Source organism: Canis aureus, chromosome 4 (genome assembly GCF_053574225.1).
Source record: "Canis aureus isolate CA01 chromosome 4, VMU_Caureus_v.1.0, whole genome shotgun sequence".
NCBI lineage: Eukaryota > Metazoa > Chordata > Mammalia > Carnivora > Canidae > Canis > Canis aureus.
The window spans coordinates 71,715,701-71,731,227 of record NC_135614.1 but is presented as its reverse complement, the minus strand read 5'-3'; the positions used below and the strand labels follow the sequence as shown (position 1 = coordinate 71,731,227).

Here is a 15,527-nt window from a genome sequence, read left to right as displayed (position 1 = left end):
AGGATCCAGTTCAAGGGAGGAATAAGCAGGAAGTTTAGAAAAATTAAGAAAAGCAGGAGATCTGGCAAAATAAAAGTGAAATTAAGCAGGTACAATAATCACATTTTGGAACAAAGCTTAACATGAAAGGCAATAGCAGATGCTCCAGGTGGCCTTCCCATAGACCTTCACCCTAAACATGTTGGTGCCTTTTGGTTCACCCAACTTCCAAAGAATAACGCTTGCAGTTTTTTTTTTTTAACTGATCATTTTTCTCTTGTCTTCCAGATGTCCTTTTCAGCTTGCTCAGTATCCTGAATGGCTCACCACCTGCCCAGGAGGAGGCTTCAACTCCACATTAACAGGGATTGATGTATAAATACCCCAATTTGTTTCTCCCTGGGTGTGATAACACTGCCACTTCGAGTTCCCAACTGGAATAAGCTCCAATGATCTAAGTGGCAACCTTTTCCATAACAAGGCTTTGTCAACTGCCTTTCCTTTCCTGTCTACTTTCCCACTTGCCTTTGAGTGTTTCCTAGAATCACATCCTAAACCAGTCCAAAGAAACTCTTTAAATAAAAAAAAAACAAAAAAAACAAAACAGGTACACAAGCACTGCTGATAGAATCATCAGGTTTCCGTCCTGTGTGGGATGGACCCCGAGCCCTCTAAGCCTTGAATTCGTTATCAGTGAGCCTGGGAATTGTAAAGGGCATTGGTATTGCTCCAGGAAAGAAAAAAAAAAAAAAAAAAAGATAAAAGTGACATGGGGCCCTTGACTGTGATCTATCAGCATTTTACGTAATGTTTGCCCTTCTCATTTTTAACAGATGATAAATTCTAAGAGGGCAGGAGCCCTCCAATATTCATAACAGTACTAAGAATTATTGAGGTCCAAATAGGAAATGAGTGCAGATTACAAAATTATCCCTAAGTAGTTACTGTTTTTCTCATTCCTAAGGTCTACTAGCTCCTGGAAAGAGGAGTCTTCTCCAAATTTCTGTTTCTGGTGCTGCATCTTCCTGCCCATCTACATCCACACAGGTTGTTGATGAAGCCATTTACACCCTTGTTACTCGAGAGTATGTTCCATGGACCAGCAGCATCCATTCCCTGGCAGCTTGGAAAAGTGCTGAATGTTACACTTCACCTCATACCTACTGAGTTAGATTCAGCATTTTTGACAGGATCCCCATAAGAGGGGTTATGGATTTTGAAGTTTAAGGAGCATTTCTTTAGATGGGATTTGGTGCTAAAGACAAGAATCTCGGGACAGCATGGCAAGATTGGTCTGCAGCTTGTATCCCGGAGAAAGGGTCACAGGACAAGCACTAGGACAATTCACTCATAAAAAATGTCATACTTTGGAAAGCAGAGGAAAGAAAACAGGTCCATTTAGGCTCATTACCCCAGCCACTATTAGCAGTATAGTTCAGTTTCTTTATTTACATAAATTTTTAGAAGATTTTACTTATTTGAGAGAGAGAGATCACAAGCAGTGGGGAGGAGTAGAGGGAGAAGCAGACTCCCTGCTGAGTAGGGAGCCCGAGATGGGACTCCATCCCAGGACCCCAGGATCAAGCCCTGGGCCCAAGACAGATGTTTAACTGAGCCACCCAGGCACCCTATTTACATAATTTTTTAAAAAAAGATTTTATTTATTTATTCATGGGAGACACAGAGAAAGAGAGGCAGAGACACAGGGAGAGGGAGAAACAGGCTCCCTGTGGGGAGCCCCATGTGGGACTTGATCCCAGGACTCTTGGATCACACCCTGAGCCGAAGGTAGACATGCTCAACCTCTGAGCCACCCAGGCATCCCATATTTACATAATTTTAAAAAAAGATTTAATTTATTTATTCATGAAAGACACACACGCACACAGAGAGAGAGAGAGGTACAGAGACACGGGCAGAGGGAGAAGCAGGCTCCATGCAGGGAGCCTGACGTGGGACTCGATCCCAGGTCTCCAGGATCATGCCCGGGGCTGAAAGTGGTGCTAAACCGCTGAGCCACCTGGGATGCCCCTAATAATTTTTAACATGGCTGTAAATCCATCCCATGTTAAGCAGGCTTCTTATTTCTCTTACTATTGTGTCGTGAGAATTTCCTCACATTATTATCATAATCATCATGTAATATTCAATCTGGTATATTAATCAGAACCTATTTAATACCTTTTAAGTTTTTAAACTTTTTAATATTTTTGATGATCTTTTAATGCATACAGCTTTTCTGCACTTAAAGCTGTTGCTTGGGGTACATGCTCACAAACGTTAGTCTGAATGGGGGCTTTCTTTGTCTCCTGGAGCACTTGTTTACACATAATCTCCAGTGACCTTTGAGTCTTAATACTACACTACCCGTGTCTTTTATTCTTTGTACCCACATTTCATTTTCTCCTTTTAAAAACCAACCACACCTCCTCCATGATAACTTTAGATCCATTTCCCCAACCTTGAGTCACTGGTTTTATTCTTAAAACTCCCATTTCAGTTCCTGTCCCTGAGTCACCTTCCTGTCATTAAAATTCGACTCAGAGTTCATGTTTTCCACACAGACTAACCAAGCTGATAGGGGGCATCCATGCTGACTATCCGATTTTAAAGACAGGACACATAATTCTGAGTTACTCTTCCCTGGACTTTAAATAAAATAAACTTCCTTTTAAAATTTGACAGAAACATTTCCAACTGCAATTTCAATAGCCGATAAAGTCAAATAATAAGACAAGGACTCTCTTGTATTCAATACTATGCTGTATTAAGGAGTGCACTTGTCATCATGAGTGCTGGGTCATGTATGGAAGTGCTGGCTCACTATGTTGTACACCTGAAACTAATATAATGCTGCATGATAACTACCCTGAATTAAAATTAAGTTAAATTAAATTAAAAAATAAATATATATAGGAAGCACTATATATATTTATATTCCTATATATAAACAAAAATATATAGGAAGCACTTTTTTTTCCCCCAAGAAGCACAATTGGGAGCTACTCTTTCCTGAACTTTAAGTGAAATAAGCCTTCTTTTAAAATTTGACAAAAGCATTTCCCTCTGTCAGTTTTTTTTTTCCACCTCTGTCAGTTTTAATAGCTGATAAAGTCAAAGACAGGGACTGTCTTATATTCATTTGGAATACTATGTTGTATTGAGTGTGTCCAAGTAGGAAAAGAAAATAAGTAGATTTGCTAGGTAGGAAAACTGGAAATTCTAGATATGACATGTGCTATATAATTTCAAAACTAGGCCAGAACAAGAGCCACTCACTACTTTAGCACAGTGGTTCTCACTTTGGTGTACCTGAGAATAAGTTAGGGAAGAGGTGATGATCACATATTCCATCTGACTCCCCGGAACTCATAACTTAGCAAGTCAAGGGTGAGTCCAGGAAACTGTGATTTTAATACACAAAGGGTTTTCTGATCCTGGTGGTCTGTGGGACCACATTTTGAGAAGTACTAATTTGGCATTACTTTGGCACCACAGTGCCAAAAATAGCAGGTTTTTAAGTGAAAAAGGATTAAAATACAATACATTGATTTCAGCACAGCACGATCTCTAGTTTCTTAATGTATGTTCCACAATTCATAAAACATAGACAAAACAAAGATAATAAAACAAGAGCGATCAGGAACACGCATTTGATTATTAAATCCCAGAGTGCCATAGCAGCAAAGAGTAAGCAGTGACTTACATTTTCCTTCTTCATTTCTGCAGAGAACTTTTGTATCATCAGTGCTTTGTATAACTTCAAGAGATTCACCAGGCTTCACCTGTAGATCTCTGGTCCCCCATCTTTTAGAAGTTAAGGCGGGTGCTACTTTGGTGGAATACAGGACTCTAATTTCACCATCATACTGGAAAAATAAAGAAAAACATTTAATTTATTGATTGATGATTATTAAAGTAATCCATCTATTGACAGGTTTATTAAGAAAGCCTTTGCTAAATAAATAGTTCCTTGTTTTCAAAAAATAATGTAAAAATATTAAGGAATAATTTTTGAGGGAAAACCACTCATAATCTCACCAACCTAATATTATCACTATTTTAAAAATTAAAAACATTTTAAAAATTTAAGGTGTACATGTGTTGATTTGATATAGATTACAAAATGACAACCATTGTGGCTTTAGCTAACACTTCTATCACTTTACATAATTACCATTTCTTTTTTTGTGGTGAGAACATTTAAGATTTACTCTCTTCACAACTTTCAAGTATATAATGCAGTACTGCTAACTATAATGACCATGCTGTACAGTAGACCCCTGAAGCTTATTCATATTATAACTGAAAGTTTGTACCCTTTGACCAATGTCTCCTCCACGTCCTACCCCAGGCTCTGGTAGCTATCATTTTACTTTGTTTCTGCGAGTTTGGCTTTTTAAGATTCCACGTATAAATGATTATTATAGGGTATTTGTCTTTCTCTGTTTGACTTATTTCACTTAGCATAATGCCCTTAGGGGCCATCCATGTTGTCACAAGCGGCAAGATTTCCTTCTTTTTTCATGGCTGAATAATATTCCAGGGTATGTATATGTATGTGTGTTTATATAAGAATCTTTTAAAAAAGATTTTTATTTTATTTATTTATTTATGAGAGACATACAGAGAGAGGCAGACACACAGGCAGAGGGAGAAGCAGGCTCTGTGCAGGGAGCCTGATGTGGGACTCAATCTTGGGACCGGGATCATGCCCTGAGCCGAACACAGATGCTCAACTGCTGAGCGACCCAGGTGTCCCAAGAATCTTTTTTTTTTTGTCCATTCTACTTCTAGATTATCTTATTAAAGTTCAAAGAATGGCTAAATCTAAATTATTATTGCAGTATATATATATTGTGCATGTATAAGATTTTGCTTGATTTGTTAAAGGAATACATTCAAATGTAAGGACATTTTTATAGAAAATAAAGAAGTTACAATGGATAACTGACATTGACAATTCTGCTTTTAATACCTGCAGTTTGGTATTTAAAAATCATTGTTTTTTTTCCCCCACTAGTGCTTTGAACTTTGTCTGATAATTAAATATGACATACTTTAAACTTTTTCCTGAAGTCTTTCTCTTCTTTTTCTTGCTTTTTTAGCTTCTTAAGGTCTTTTTCTTCTGTCTTAGCCTTGGCTCCTTGACTAAGATGGTAGAACATATAAAACAGCGTTTAGTTTGGTATAAAAAGAACAGTGTGCAATAGAGACTCCATAACATTACATTTTTGTCAAATTTTGTTTTTAATTAATTCCTTTTCTTAGAAATCTAGTACTTTCACTGTAATAAGTGGTAATATTTCATAACACAGAAATGATTCTTCAAAGAATACAGATTATGAGTAAAATGGAAGGAAGTGATTACCTATTACGGTGAACCATATACAATTATTGAGGTTTAGTGTAAATATGGTTATGTAACAGAGGTTTCATATGATTCAACCTATCTATTGTCAAAATCCCTATATTTTTCAAACCTTCATGGATAATTAACTGGCTTGGCCAATAACATAGAAAAGGCTTTTTGAAAAAGAACATTTTTTTAAAATTGATTTTTATGTCTTGAAAAGTTTATCTATATGTCAGGTTTTCATATAAGCTTAAAATAGAGCCAGGATAGCATCTCAGAGATACCAAGTAGACTAAAGCTAATCGTCATAATAATAAGGCAAAGATAGTGATTTTTCAGCCTGGCCACATATAGAATCACCTGGGAAGTTTTTAAAAAATACCAATGCCTTTGTCTTATTCCTAGACATTCTAATTAAATTAAATACATTCTAATTAATTAGACTGAGTGGGGTCTAGATACTGACATATATTGTAAAGCTCCCCAGGTAATACTAATTTGCAACCAAGGTTGAAGAACATTTGCTAATGTTGAATGTGGATGTTAGGAAAAGGTCAGAAATCTCTGAAGGAGGAAATTTTAAAAATCAGAATTTTTGTGAATAATGAAAGATTCTCAATGCTGATATTAATTTTTATAGAGACCACCTAAAATAAAGTTTTGTTTGTAACTGATTTGTTTACAATGTTTGATTCTTCAGTTTTGAATCTTAGAATTCAGTTCATTTACCGTGAAATGTATTAGCACATTGTCCTGCCTTGGGTTCTGCATCTTTCCTCAGTATCTCCTATACTACGGTGCTCTGGGCAGTAGAGGAATTACTATCTTAAATTAGCCGTTTGGAACTATAAGGATATACATGTTAAAAATGGCCCATGAGCTCTCTTTAAAATAATCTATTGAAATTCAGTTTTAGTTAAAAATAGAATACTATGGGAAAGAACATAAAATAGTCTTAAACTCTGAAAATAAGCAGCAGTAAAGAAAACGGTGCATATCACATAAAGTTTAATCAGCTGGGGTTTATTTTACTTGAAGAAAAGGTCCAGTGTGTACCTGGGTTCCTAGAGAGCTATTTAATGGAATGTGGTGACATTTTTACAGTACTACAAAGCAGAAAAATGCATTAAAAAAATGTCAGGGATAGAAGTCACTTCCCAATGGTGAGGAATTTTCAAACCTAACATATTACTAAAGAAGATTAGATTTTCCTTTCAGATAAAAGGAAAATGATTCTCTTTTCATCTTTCTTGTTTGTTGTGCCTATCGAACTTGATCTTCACATAGAAATGATAGCATATTCTTCCTTCAGTGTCTTTGATCTTGATACTTTCTTTTGTTCAGTAAAATTAACTTAACAGTGTTGGTAAAAAATAAATAAATAAATAAATAAGTACTCATGCCTTTTTGCTGTACAGCATGGAAGACACTGCGTATTCTCTCCCATTTATGTCACTTTCGTCCTTCAACTAATCAAGTCCAAGATCCTTTTATTCACCTTTTTTCCTAAGAAAGCTATAGAGGTGTTCTTACACAGTATGTATTAGCTCATCTCACATGTTCATTGAAATATAAAAAAGCATCTTACCAGGTTATTTTCTACTTCAAAAGAGGCTTCAAAAAGTACTCCTTTGTACTAACTGATCTTAATAGATTTTCCTATTTTAACCTAAAGTTAAATTGAAACCTTAGGTGACCTGAAGAATGTCACTATTCACCCTCAATGTTTTCTTTTTTAAATTTGAATGGAACCTTTAAGAATCTGATGCTTTTGTGAAAAAGAGACATAATAAAGTCCTTTTAAAAACACAAATCATCTTTTTTTTCATAAAGGAAAAAAATCTTGTGGAGGACACAAGAGATTTGAAGAAGGTGGGTGAAAGGTGAGATATAAACTAAGAAGTGCATTCAAGACAAAAAAAAGCTTTTGGGAAAAGGGTAAAAATAAAGGGAGGAGATGAATCAGTGAGATCAGTTGTGATCAGGCTCTCAAATATTTTCTCAGTGACTGAGTATATGAATGAATAAAGAATGTAGACATCAGTGAGTCACAGGGCAGAGAATAATCAGGGGACCAGGAGCAGAACACCCAGGAGAGGGGGAGAAGTAGGGGGTGACCAGGGCTCTTCCCCATAAACCTAGAAGACACTTTAGAGCTGGGATCAGAGAGAGGACAGAGCAAATGGGATCAAACACAGTAGATACACACACTACTGGTCTTTTATTCTAGACGAATTTTCTTGATCAGTTAGATTCTCATCTCACAATGAGAACATTTTAATTACCTCAGCTCTGCTGGTGGAGCAGGGAAATCAGAGGCATCCACATCATCATAAACTTCATCTCCCACGTCTAATAAAAGGCAAAATATCAAATGTTGAAACACTTTTAGTTTGAATTTTGATATGAGCATTCGATTATGTTTTTAATATAAAGATGGTTTTGAGGACAACAAAATAAGTTTTCCTGGGATCTCTGTATATTTCTCCCAAAAGCACTGTCTATCCTTGAAGGGGAGAGATTTTTTCTCTCCCTGGATGCTTCTGCTAAATTTCCCTCAAGAAAAGCCAGTGACATAATTGTAACTAGCATTATCAGGATAAACCCCTCAAATAGTGATTAAGATTATTTGAAGATCAACATATGTGATGAATGTCAGGTTTAGTAGATAGCTGACAAACAAATCAACATTACTGGCCATTGGCAATAGGCAATAGAGATCGAAATCAAGAGTCTTAGGGGTTTTGGGAGGGTATGGTAATATATATTATTTTATTTATATGTCTATATTTGTGTCTGTCTATGTTTGTCTGCATCTATCTATCTATCTATCTATCTATCTATCTATCTACTTACCTACCTACCTACCTACCTATCACTCTCTTTTACTCACTGATCTGTCCTTCATTAGCTTTTAACTTGTAGTAATATTAGGTGTGATACCACCTTAAAGTAGACAGAATATTTCTATTAATAAGGCATGTCTGGTACCAGCAGGTATTGAGAACCAGTGTTGGTAGAAAAACGGAAAAAAAAAAAAAAGAAAAAAAAAAAGAAAAACAGCTGTGCCCTTAACAGGTTCAATGGATTTTCCAATCCATGAATACTTTTCTTCCATCTAGATCTCTTGTTAATAAAATCAGGAGGATTGCTTCCTCTGTGCACCTACTAAGTTGCACACAGCAAATTAAGCTGAAGAGATGAGTTGAAGAGAGTACAAATGTTTTAAGGAATGGTTATCATAGAAAGTTTAAATGCTCTGTGCTAGTGGCAAGGATTTAATTTCAAGAACTCTCTATACAGCATATGTATAGACTACATACATATGTCTACACATATATGCATATGTGCATATATATACATACATATGTATGTACTCTATACATATATATTACATACACACTTGTCTGTGTGTGAACATTCTCACCCCACTCAGGGAATTAATTTCACAACTATGTGAAGAACTAATAATTAATATATAAAAATATGACAGATTATTGGTTTCAAGAATGGGAAAAATTACTATTCCATACACTTGCACTTAGAACACACTTGAAAACAAAAGAAAATTAAGACAAAAAACCATTTTTTTACTTAACTGATCACATTTGCTTCACTTTATACCTACCCTTTGTGGAGCTAAGTTTCTTGAATACTTTTTGAAAGTTATAGATTAAGATATAAACTCATCATCAGTTATCGATCAATTTGAATTAGTGTCTTATTTTTTTTTTTCAAACTGATAACTGAAAATGAGGTCAGATAAGCAGTCTGGAAGAATAGGTTATCTGTGTGTTTAGTTTTCTCTTTCAATTTATTTATAAATTCGTATCAACTTTTTGAAAGCCCCTGAATATTCTTGTGAGATTTCATTTTGTTCAAAGTCAATTTAAGAAGAATCTTTTAAAGGTCTGTCTCAGCAGGGATAAGAAAAAATAAGCTGATCAAAATTGTACGAAGAAGAAACTGTTTTACATTTAGCAGTGGAAAAATTTCCAAATACAATGTAATTTATACATTTAAAAAAATCAAAGACATTTAGATTTAGAAGGGCCTTGGTGTCATATAATCTGGTACATTTTTAGAAATCATTATGCAGAAGCCCAATATAGCAGGGTCGACTGAATTGGGGTAGAGGAGACATGAGAAATCTTGGTGTCCATCCCTGCCTACCTGTTGTTTTCTCCATAGTGACCCCTATGGTGGTTTAAAACCATCAATATTAAAAATTTTCCTCTTCCCACTCTTTAAGTGTTGAGAAACTGCCCCCCGCCCCCAGGAGCAGTTGCTTGACAATTACATGAGTTATTATATCCAGAGCCAGGACTTTAATCTAGAAACCATGACTATATCCAATGCTTTCCCACTATCTCATCTGCAATAAATGAGATATAAAATATATAATTAGCTTTTATTACTTACCCAATTGTTTAGGAGGAGAAGGGAAACTGGAAAGAAAATGAGAACACATTTATAATCAGACCAATATAAACAAGAAATTGAGACCTTTTATTTAGGGGAGGCATGAACAAGTAATAGCCCAGAGGCTTCAGACTGCTAATTAATCTATTTGATGGTCATTCCTTTCTCATCTCCATTTCTCCACTGAGTCTCAGCTCCTTTCCATCAATTTTCAATTTTGCAAGACTTTTTTTTTTTTTTTTTAATTCCAATGGTGGCCAAAAAAGTCAAAAGTCAAGGTATCCAGTGGTTTATTTTGCCCATAGCCATCTATTTTTGAGGTTCTTCCAAATATTTTCAGATTTGTTCTATGAAGTTTGGGCATATTATCACATCAGAGTAAATTAAATGGACTCAATGTTTTGGAGTCATTGTGGCATAGCTCAGGTCAAAACTTTTTATTTGACTTAAAGAGTAGAAATGAACAAAGGTCATAGGATTCTTTCTATGACCATGTTTTCCCAAACAGGAGAATGGTGAATAAGAGAGGAATATCCACTGTAGCCACAGAGGAAGAGTTTATTAATCTGAAATCAGCATTGGGTGGCATTTAGTTGCAATCTAATCAGTAATCTGAAATCAGCATTGGGTGGCATTTAGTTGCAACAGAAAAAGGCCTTTGCTTTTATAACTTTCTGAACTTTAAACACACACACAAACACACATCTCTAGAAGAATGGTGCACAGTTATACTAAGGTGTGAAAGGTCATTAGTTCAAATGACTGAAAATCAAAATTAGGAGGTGTACAATAGGAGCAAGAAAAATAATCTCTGCCTTTATTTCTAAGTAAGGTCATCATTTGAATAATGCTGTATCAAGAGAGGATTTGTTAAAATCAAAGAGGATTTGTTATGTTTATTTATAATTTTGAGTGTCCTGTTTACTAGGTGTTGATTTTAGGTCTCACAGAAGAGTTTAAAATAAGGAATTCTATGTGGAATTAACATTTAAAAAGACATTAGTGAAGTATGGAGAATCTGTTGAGCTACCGAGACGTTGAATATTTATTTAGAGAAAAGAAATTCCAAATTTTGTCCTTTACTTCCAGCAAATTAATTTTTAAAAGAGGATGTATATTTTGAAGGGTAGTCACTATCAAATATTATATAATATAATGTGGCCTTGGCATTGTGAGCTTTTAGATATGATGCTACATTTAAAAAAAAGTTCTACTAAACGCAGTATGTAGGAGTATGTGAGGGTGTGTGTTTGTGCATTTGTGTGTGTTATCTGCACATGTTTGTTGGGAAGGCAAAATATATCTTTAAACCATATGATAATTTTTGAATACTTTGTGTTCCTCTTACATAAATGCGTGAGTGTAAGGGTGACACAGTAAATAAGGCTAAAATGACTAATGGAAAATGACATCGAAGTGACTTAAGCCTGTCAGAATTTGGTTATTGGTTATAAAATATTAGTAGCATTTGATTAAATTAATATTAGTGTAGTTATTGTGCACTGGATTTGGTTGGTTGACTCTTACGATGAACCTTCATTATTGTCTGACTCAGAGACTTTAGGTTTCTCTCGTATACTTTTCTTTCTGTCATCTTTTCCCTTTAACATCTTCAAAATCCCCCAGGACCACGAATTACTCTTCTCTTCAACCTGTAGTGTGGAGCTTAGGAGCATGCAGGCATTGATCAGAATGGAATCATCAATGGAATGTGAAGATGGGTGGACATTCAGATTTTTTATAATTATACTGCATTGATCATTCAGGCAGTAAGTTACTCATTGTAGTCACCAAGATGATGCTTTTAAGTTTATCGGCCACGGTCTTTGAATATTGCTGCTACTGGTAGGTAAGTTATTTTTTTCTATTTAGTGAAATATCTCTTGGTTTTAAAACAGCAAGCTAAATCAAAATTAAGTTATAAGTGTCAATTTTGCATTATTTTATGTTTAAAATTAAGTGAAAATCTTTGTTTTAAAATATGCCATTATAAAAGTTTAAACACTTAGAGAATTAACACTGTTTTTTAATTTTTATTTTTTAATTTAAATTAAATTAATGAACATATAGTGTATTATTAGTTTCAGAGGTAGAGTTCACTGATTCATCAGTTGTACATAACACCCAGTGTTCATTATATCATGTGATCTCCTTAATGCCTGTCACCCAGTTACCCCATCCCCCTCAATACTAGTTTTGCCACAAATAGCATATGGTTTCATTTTATTTGGATTGCCTATAACTATGGTTATTATCCAGAGGATAGCCATACAACTGATAAACTCTCCAGAGATTATAGATTGATAAAAAAATGATTGTGAAAAGTTTGAAAAAAAAACTACAACACTGATAATTCTTTTTTATTTCATTTCTTTTGACAAAGTTGTTGAGATTCTTCCAAATAACATGCCACTTCACTTGAAGTGTGGTGCAATTATACTTTCTGACTTACATCTGCTATTAAGTAAACATTCAAACTATTATTCGTGTGGTAAAAAGGAGCACTATTTTTTGTTTTTTTATTCAAACCAGAAATCGACACTAAATTTCGGTTGGCAAAAAATTTTCAAGAAAGCAGTTCACTGATTATTCTTACCCATCATCAGCATCTTCTTCTTCAATCCCATCATAAATATCATCATCTGGGGGAGGAGGTGGGAACATCCCTTCATTTGGATGGTGGGGGAGAGAAACTTCTGTTAATTTTATAATTTGGTCATGTAATAGTCACTCAAAATTTGATAATAAATCTGCCTTATTTAAACTGCAGAAAATATCCCTGTTCCTTATTAACCATTTAATTAAAGAATAACTTTATTTTCCCACTCTTACATAGATAGTAGGTAAATTAATTGTTTTGTTGATTATTTTTAAAGGAATTCTTAGAGGTGAAATTTGAATATTGAATATGAAGGATAATAAAGGGTACTGTGCAGTGGGGAGAATAAATATGAGAAAAAATAAAACTGAGTTGAAGATAGAGTTAAAATATTGTGGAAAAGAGGAGGGAGGAGGTGATAAGAAAAATTTAATTAATAGTGAGGGGACATTCAGAAAAAGAGAATGATCAAGATATAAGTGAAGAAAAACAGAATTAAATGTGAATTTGTGAATTTTGGTGGTAGCTCTGATTCATTTAATCAAAGTGATATTTTAGGAGTTAAAAACCCTTTGCTGTAAATCCCCAGGAACCTTGCTATTTGACAAATATTTATTTATGAAATGTTTATTGAGTACCTCCTCCTTGCAGAAATGTGTACAAAGAACTTATAATCTGACTTTTAGGATGAGAATTTTAGCACTTCAAGGTATTAGTAAAATACCTTTATTTTGGTGATGAGGATATGAGGAGTTTTTAGCTGTCATAGTTAAGGTAACCATATAAGTTATCATCCAAATAAGGATACTTCTGAAAGTGAAGGGGGATACTATTAATAATTGTGCTCAGACAATTGGCATAAATCAAGACTGCCCTGGGCACACTGGAAATAGAGTCACCCTATAACCCATAACAAACTTGGAGGAAAGAAGTGACTTGTTTAGGGTCACTCAGTGGTCAGGACTGCAATCTAGGTCATTAGCTCCTAATCCAGTGGTACCACATTAAGATCCTCCTCATTATGTGCAAACAAAAGCATCTTGTTATTAATATAGACAAAAATGGTGAAGACATAAAGAAATTGCTGATAAAAGTGTGTGGCTTACCTCCACTTCCACTCTGACTGTGGCTAGGAAAAAAATAAACAAATTAAATGAGCTTATGAATTATGTAGCTAATGGGAAGGAATTGCCTATATTGAACAGTTATGTAAAAGAGAAATAACACTGCAGTTAAAAGTTATCAGGATGTTGTATGTAAAGAGGAAGAAACATTGTTCCTTATCATAATAGAAACAAGGCAAAAACCAAACCAAAACAAACTAATAAGAACCAAGTGAACGTTAGTACTACATAAAGTCTTCAAAACAATGTTACTGTTTGCTTCTAACATTTCCCGTGAGGTAGTTTTCAGGTTATACATTATTATATCATTCTGTAGATAGATTTATGAAAAACAACCATCCAACCAGCAGTATTGTTCCAGGAGTCATAAAGAATCATTATTGCAATTAAATTCAATTCTCTTTTAATATGTTATACCCACAACATTTTGATCTTAGTCTAGTAGCATTATAAACTTTTTTTAAAGGGAGGGTTTCTAAAAACTTGGAATCTTACAAAATCTTATTCTTTTTTTAAAACAAAGATTATTTATTTGAGAGACTGCGCATGCACATGTGCAAATTGGAGGAGGGGCAGAGAGAAAGAGGGGGATAGAATCTTAGGCAGGCTCCACACCCTGAGCAGAGCCTGACTCGGGGCTCAATCTCATGACCCTGAGATCATGATCACAGCTGAAATCAAGAGCTGGGTGCTTAACCGACTAAGCCAACCAGGTACCCCGAAATTTTATTATTATTGCAAATAGTGTGGCCCTGAATTTTCTAAATCCATATTGTCTGTATTTCGTATTTATTTCTCTAACATTTTGTGTTTTCCCTGTTTTATAATCATCTGTTTTCTTGCCTGTGTCTCCCACTAAAATGTGAGTTCTGCTACAGCACAAGAAAAGTAGATTGTGAGAACTGGGAAAATCTCAGAGGACTGGCTTAATCCCCTCATTTTGTAGAAAGGAAACTGAGGCTCTGGAAAATGAAGTGACCTGACCAAACCCACTTTTAATGAACAGAAGAGCTGACATAAGAACTTCGGCATCCTGCCTTCCTCCATAATGTTTTGTCTACACTTCGCTGCACCCTCTGTAACTAGCATTTTTGTACTTTGGATAATCTGCCAGCAACAGATATCAGGCTAATATTATAACCATACAGTATTAATTATACACTTGTATCTGATTCCTCAACCTTAAAGTCAGAATAAAAGAAATGTTCTAACACAGGTCTATGGTTAATTTAGGGGAAAAAAAATACCACCATACTCTAGTTAATGAAACTTTGTAGAAAAACATGCTATAAATGTCCTAATGTGTAAATAAGGAATTGATTTTTGATGAAGTTTAAGTATATTCTCCACTTGCTTCCATACTGTTTTCACATTCACTTTGTCTGACACTTCCCTTTGAGCGTGAAGCAAGCAGTTAGAATTATGTGAAAAATTGCAATTTTGGTTGGCTGCCACTCCTGGCAAATACATTTCATCTTGGAGACTCTTCTACCAATTCCCAACGAACAGAGTCTTAATAATCAGGAGCAAAGCTGCCACACATTATTTTATTTTTAGAGCAATTCTTTAGCTTCCTAAAATGGTCCATTTGGCATTTACAGGATGAAGTGGAAGGAGAGAAGCATGCTGGAAAAGAGAAAGGAAGGAAAGGAGGGAAGGAGAGATGCAAAGAAGTTTGGGGAGCGGAGAAGCAAGTTTGCTATGTGATGAAGTATTTGCATGTATAATTTCCTTTTCCTCAGTGTCTCATATTTATCACAGAAATAGCTTCAGTTGAGAAAAAAAGGAGAAGGATAGCTGTCAGAATCTGTGCTTTTAAGCATCCTGTCTGCTCACAGAATTTGAAGTGCACAGTTAGTCCCTCTACCCCAGAGGAATCCGGAAAGAGCAGGTGAAGCAGGCAAGGACCCAAGGAGGCATCTGGAGAAGGGGAAGAAGAGGATGGTGCTTTCTCCTACTCTCGCCAGGGCAAGCTGCCGGCTGTACTCAGCATCTTTCCTTGTTCTACTAAGGACAAAGCCTGTTCTGTTGTGAGCTCTCTGCCGGC

The 15,527-nt window shown here is 35.2% G+C and overlaps 1 protein-coding gene and 1 long non-coding RNA gene across 6 annotated transcripts in view; one reads left to right on the top strand and one right to left on the bottom strand.

Annotated features, from left to right (window-relative positions):
• Nucleotides 1–5,050, top strand: part of LOC144312964 (uncharacterized) — a 36,299-nt gene extending 31,249 nt beyond the window's left edge. The window contains exon 3 of the long non-coding RNA XR_013378608.1: nucleotides 268–5,050. This is a non-coding gene — a long non-coding RNA (uncharacterized LOC144312964). The remainder of the gene's footprint in view (nucleotides 1–267) is intronic.
• FYB1 (FYN binding protein 1) overlaps nucleotides 1–15,527 on the bottom strand; it is a 151,200-nt gene that overhangs the window by 10,757 nt on the left and 124,916 nt on the right. For 3 of the 5 annotated variants that reach the window (XM_077896159.1, XM_077896162.1, XM_077896160.1), the window contains exons 10-16: nucleotides 13,463–13,485; nucleotides 12,354–12,423; nucleotides 11,285–11,422; nucleotides 9,758–9,783; nucleotides 7,621–7,687; nucleotides 5,040–5,130; nucleotides 3,686–3,848 (exon numbers count right to left, since the gene is read on the bottom strand). In XM_077896159.1, coding sequence (XP_077752285.1) covers nucleotides 3,686–3,848; nucleotides 5,040–5,130; nucleotides 7,621–7,687; nucleotides 9,758–9,783; nucleotides 11,285–11,422; nucleotides 12,354–12,423; nucleotides 13,463–13,485 — 578 coding nt within the window. Of the gene's footprint in view, nucleotides 1–3,685; nucleotides 3,849–5,039; nucleotides 5,131–7,620; nucleotides 7,688–9,757; nucleotides 9,784–11,284; nucleotides 11,423–12,353; nucleotides 12,424–13,462; nucleotides 13,486–15,527 lie in introns of those variants that run through there. The other 2 variants (XR_013378604.1, XM_077896161.1) reach the window with 2 other exon arrangements.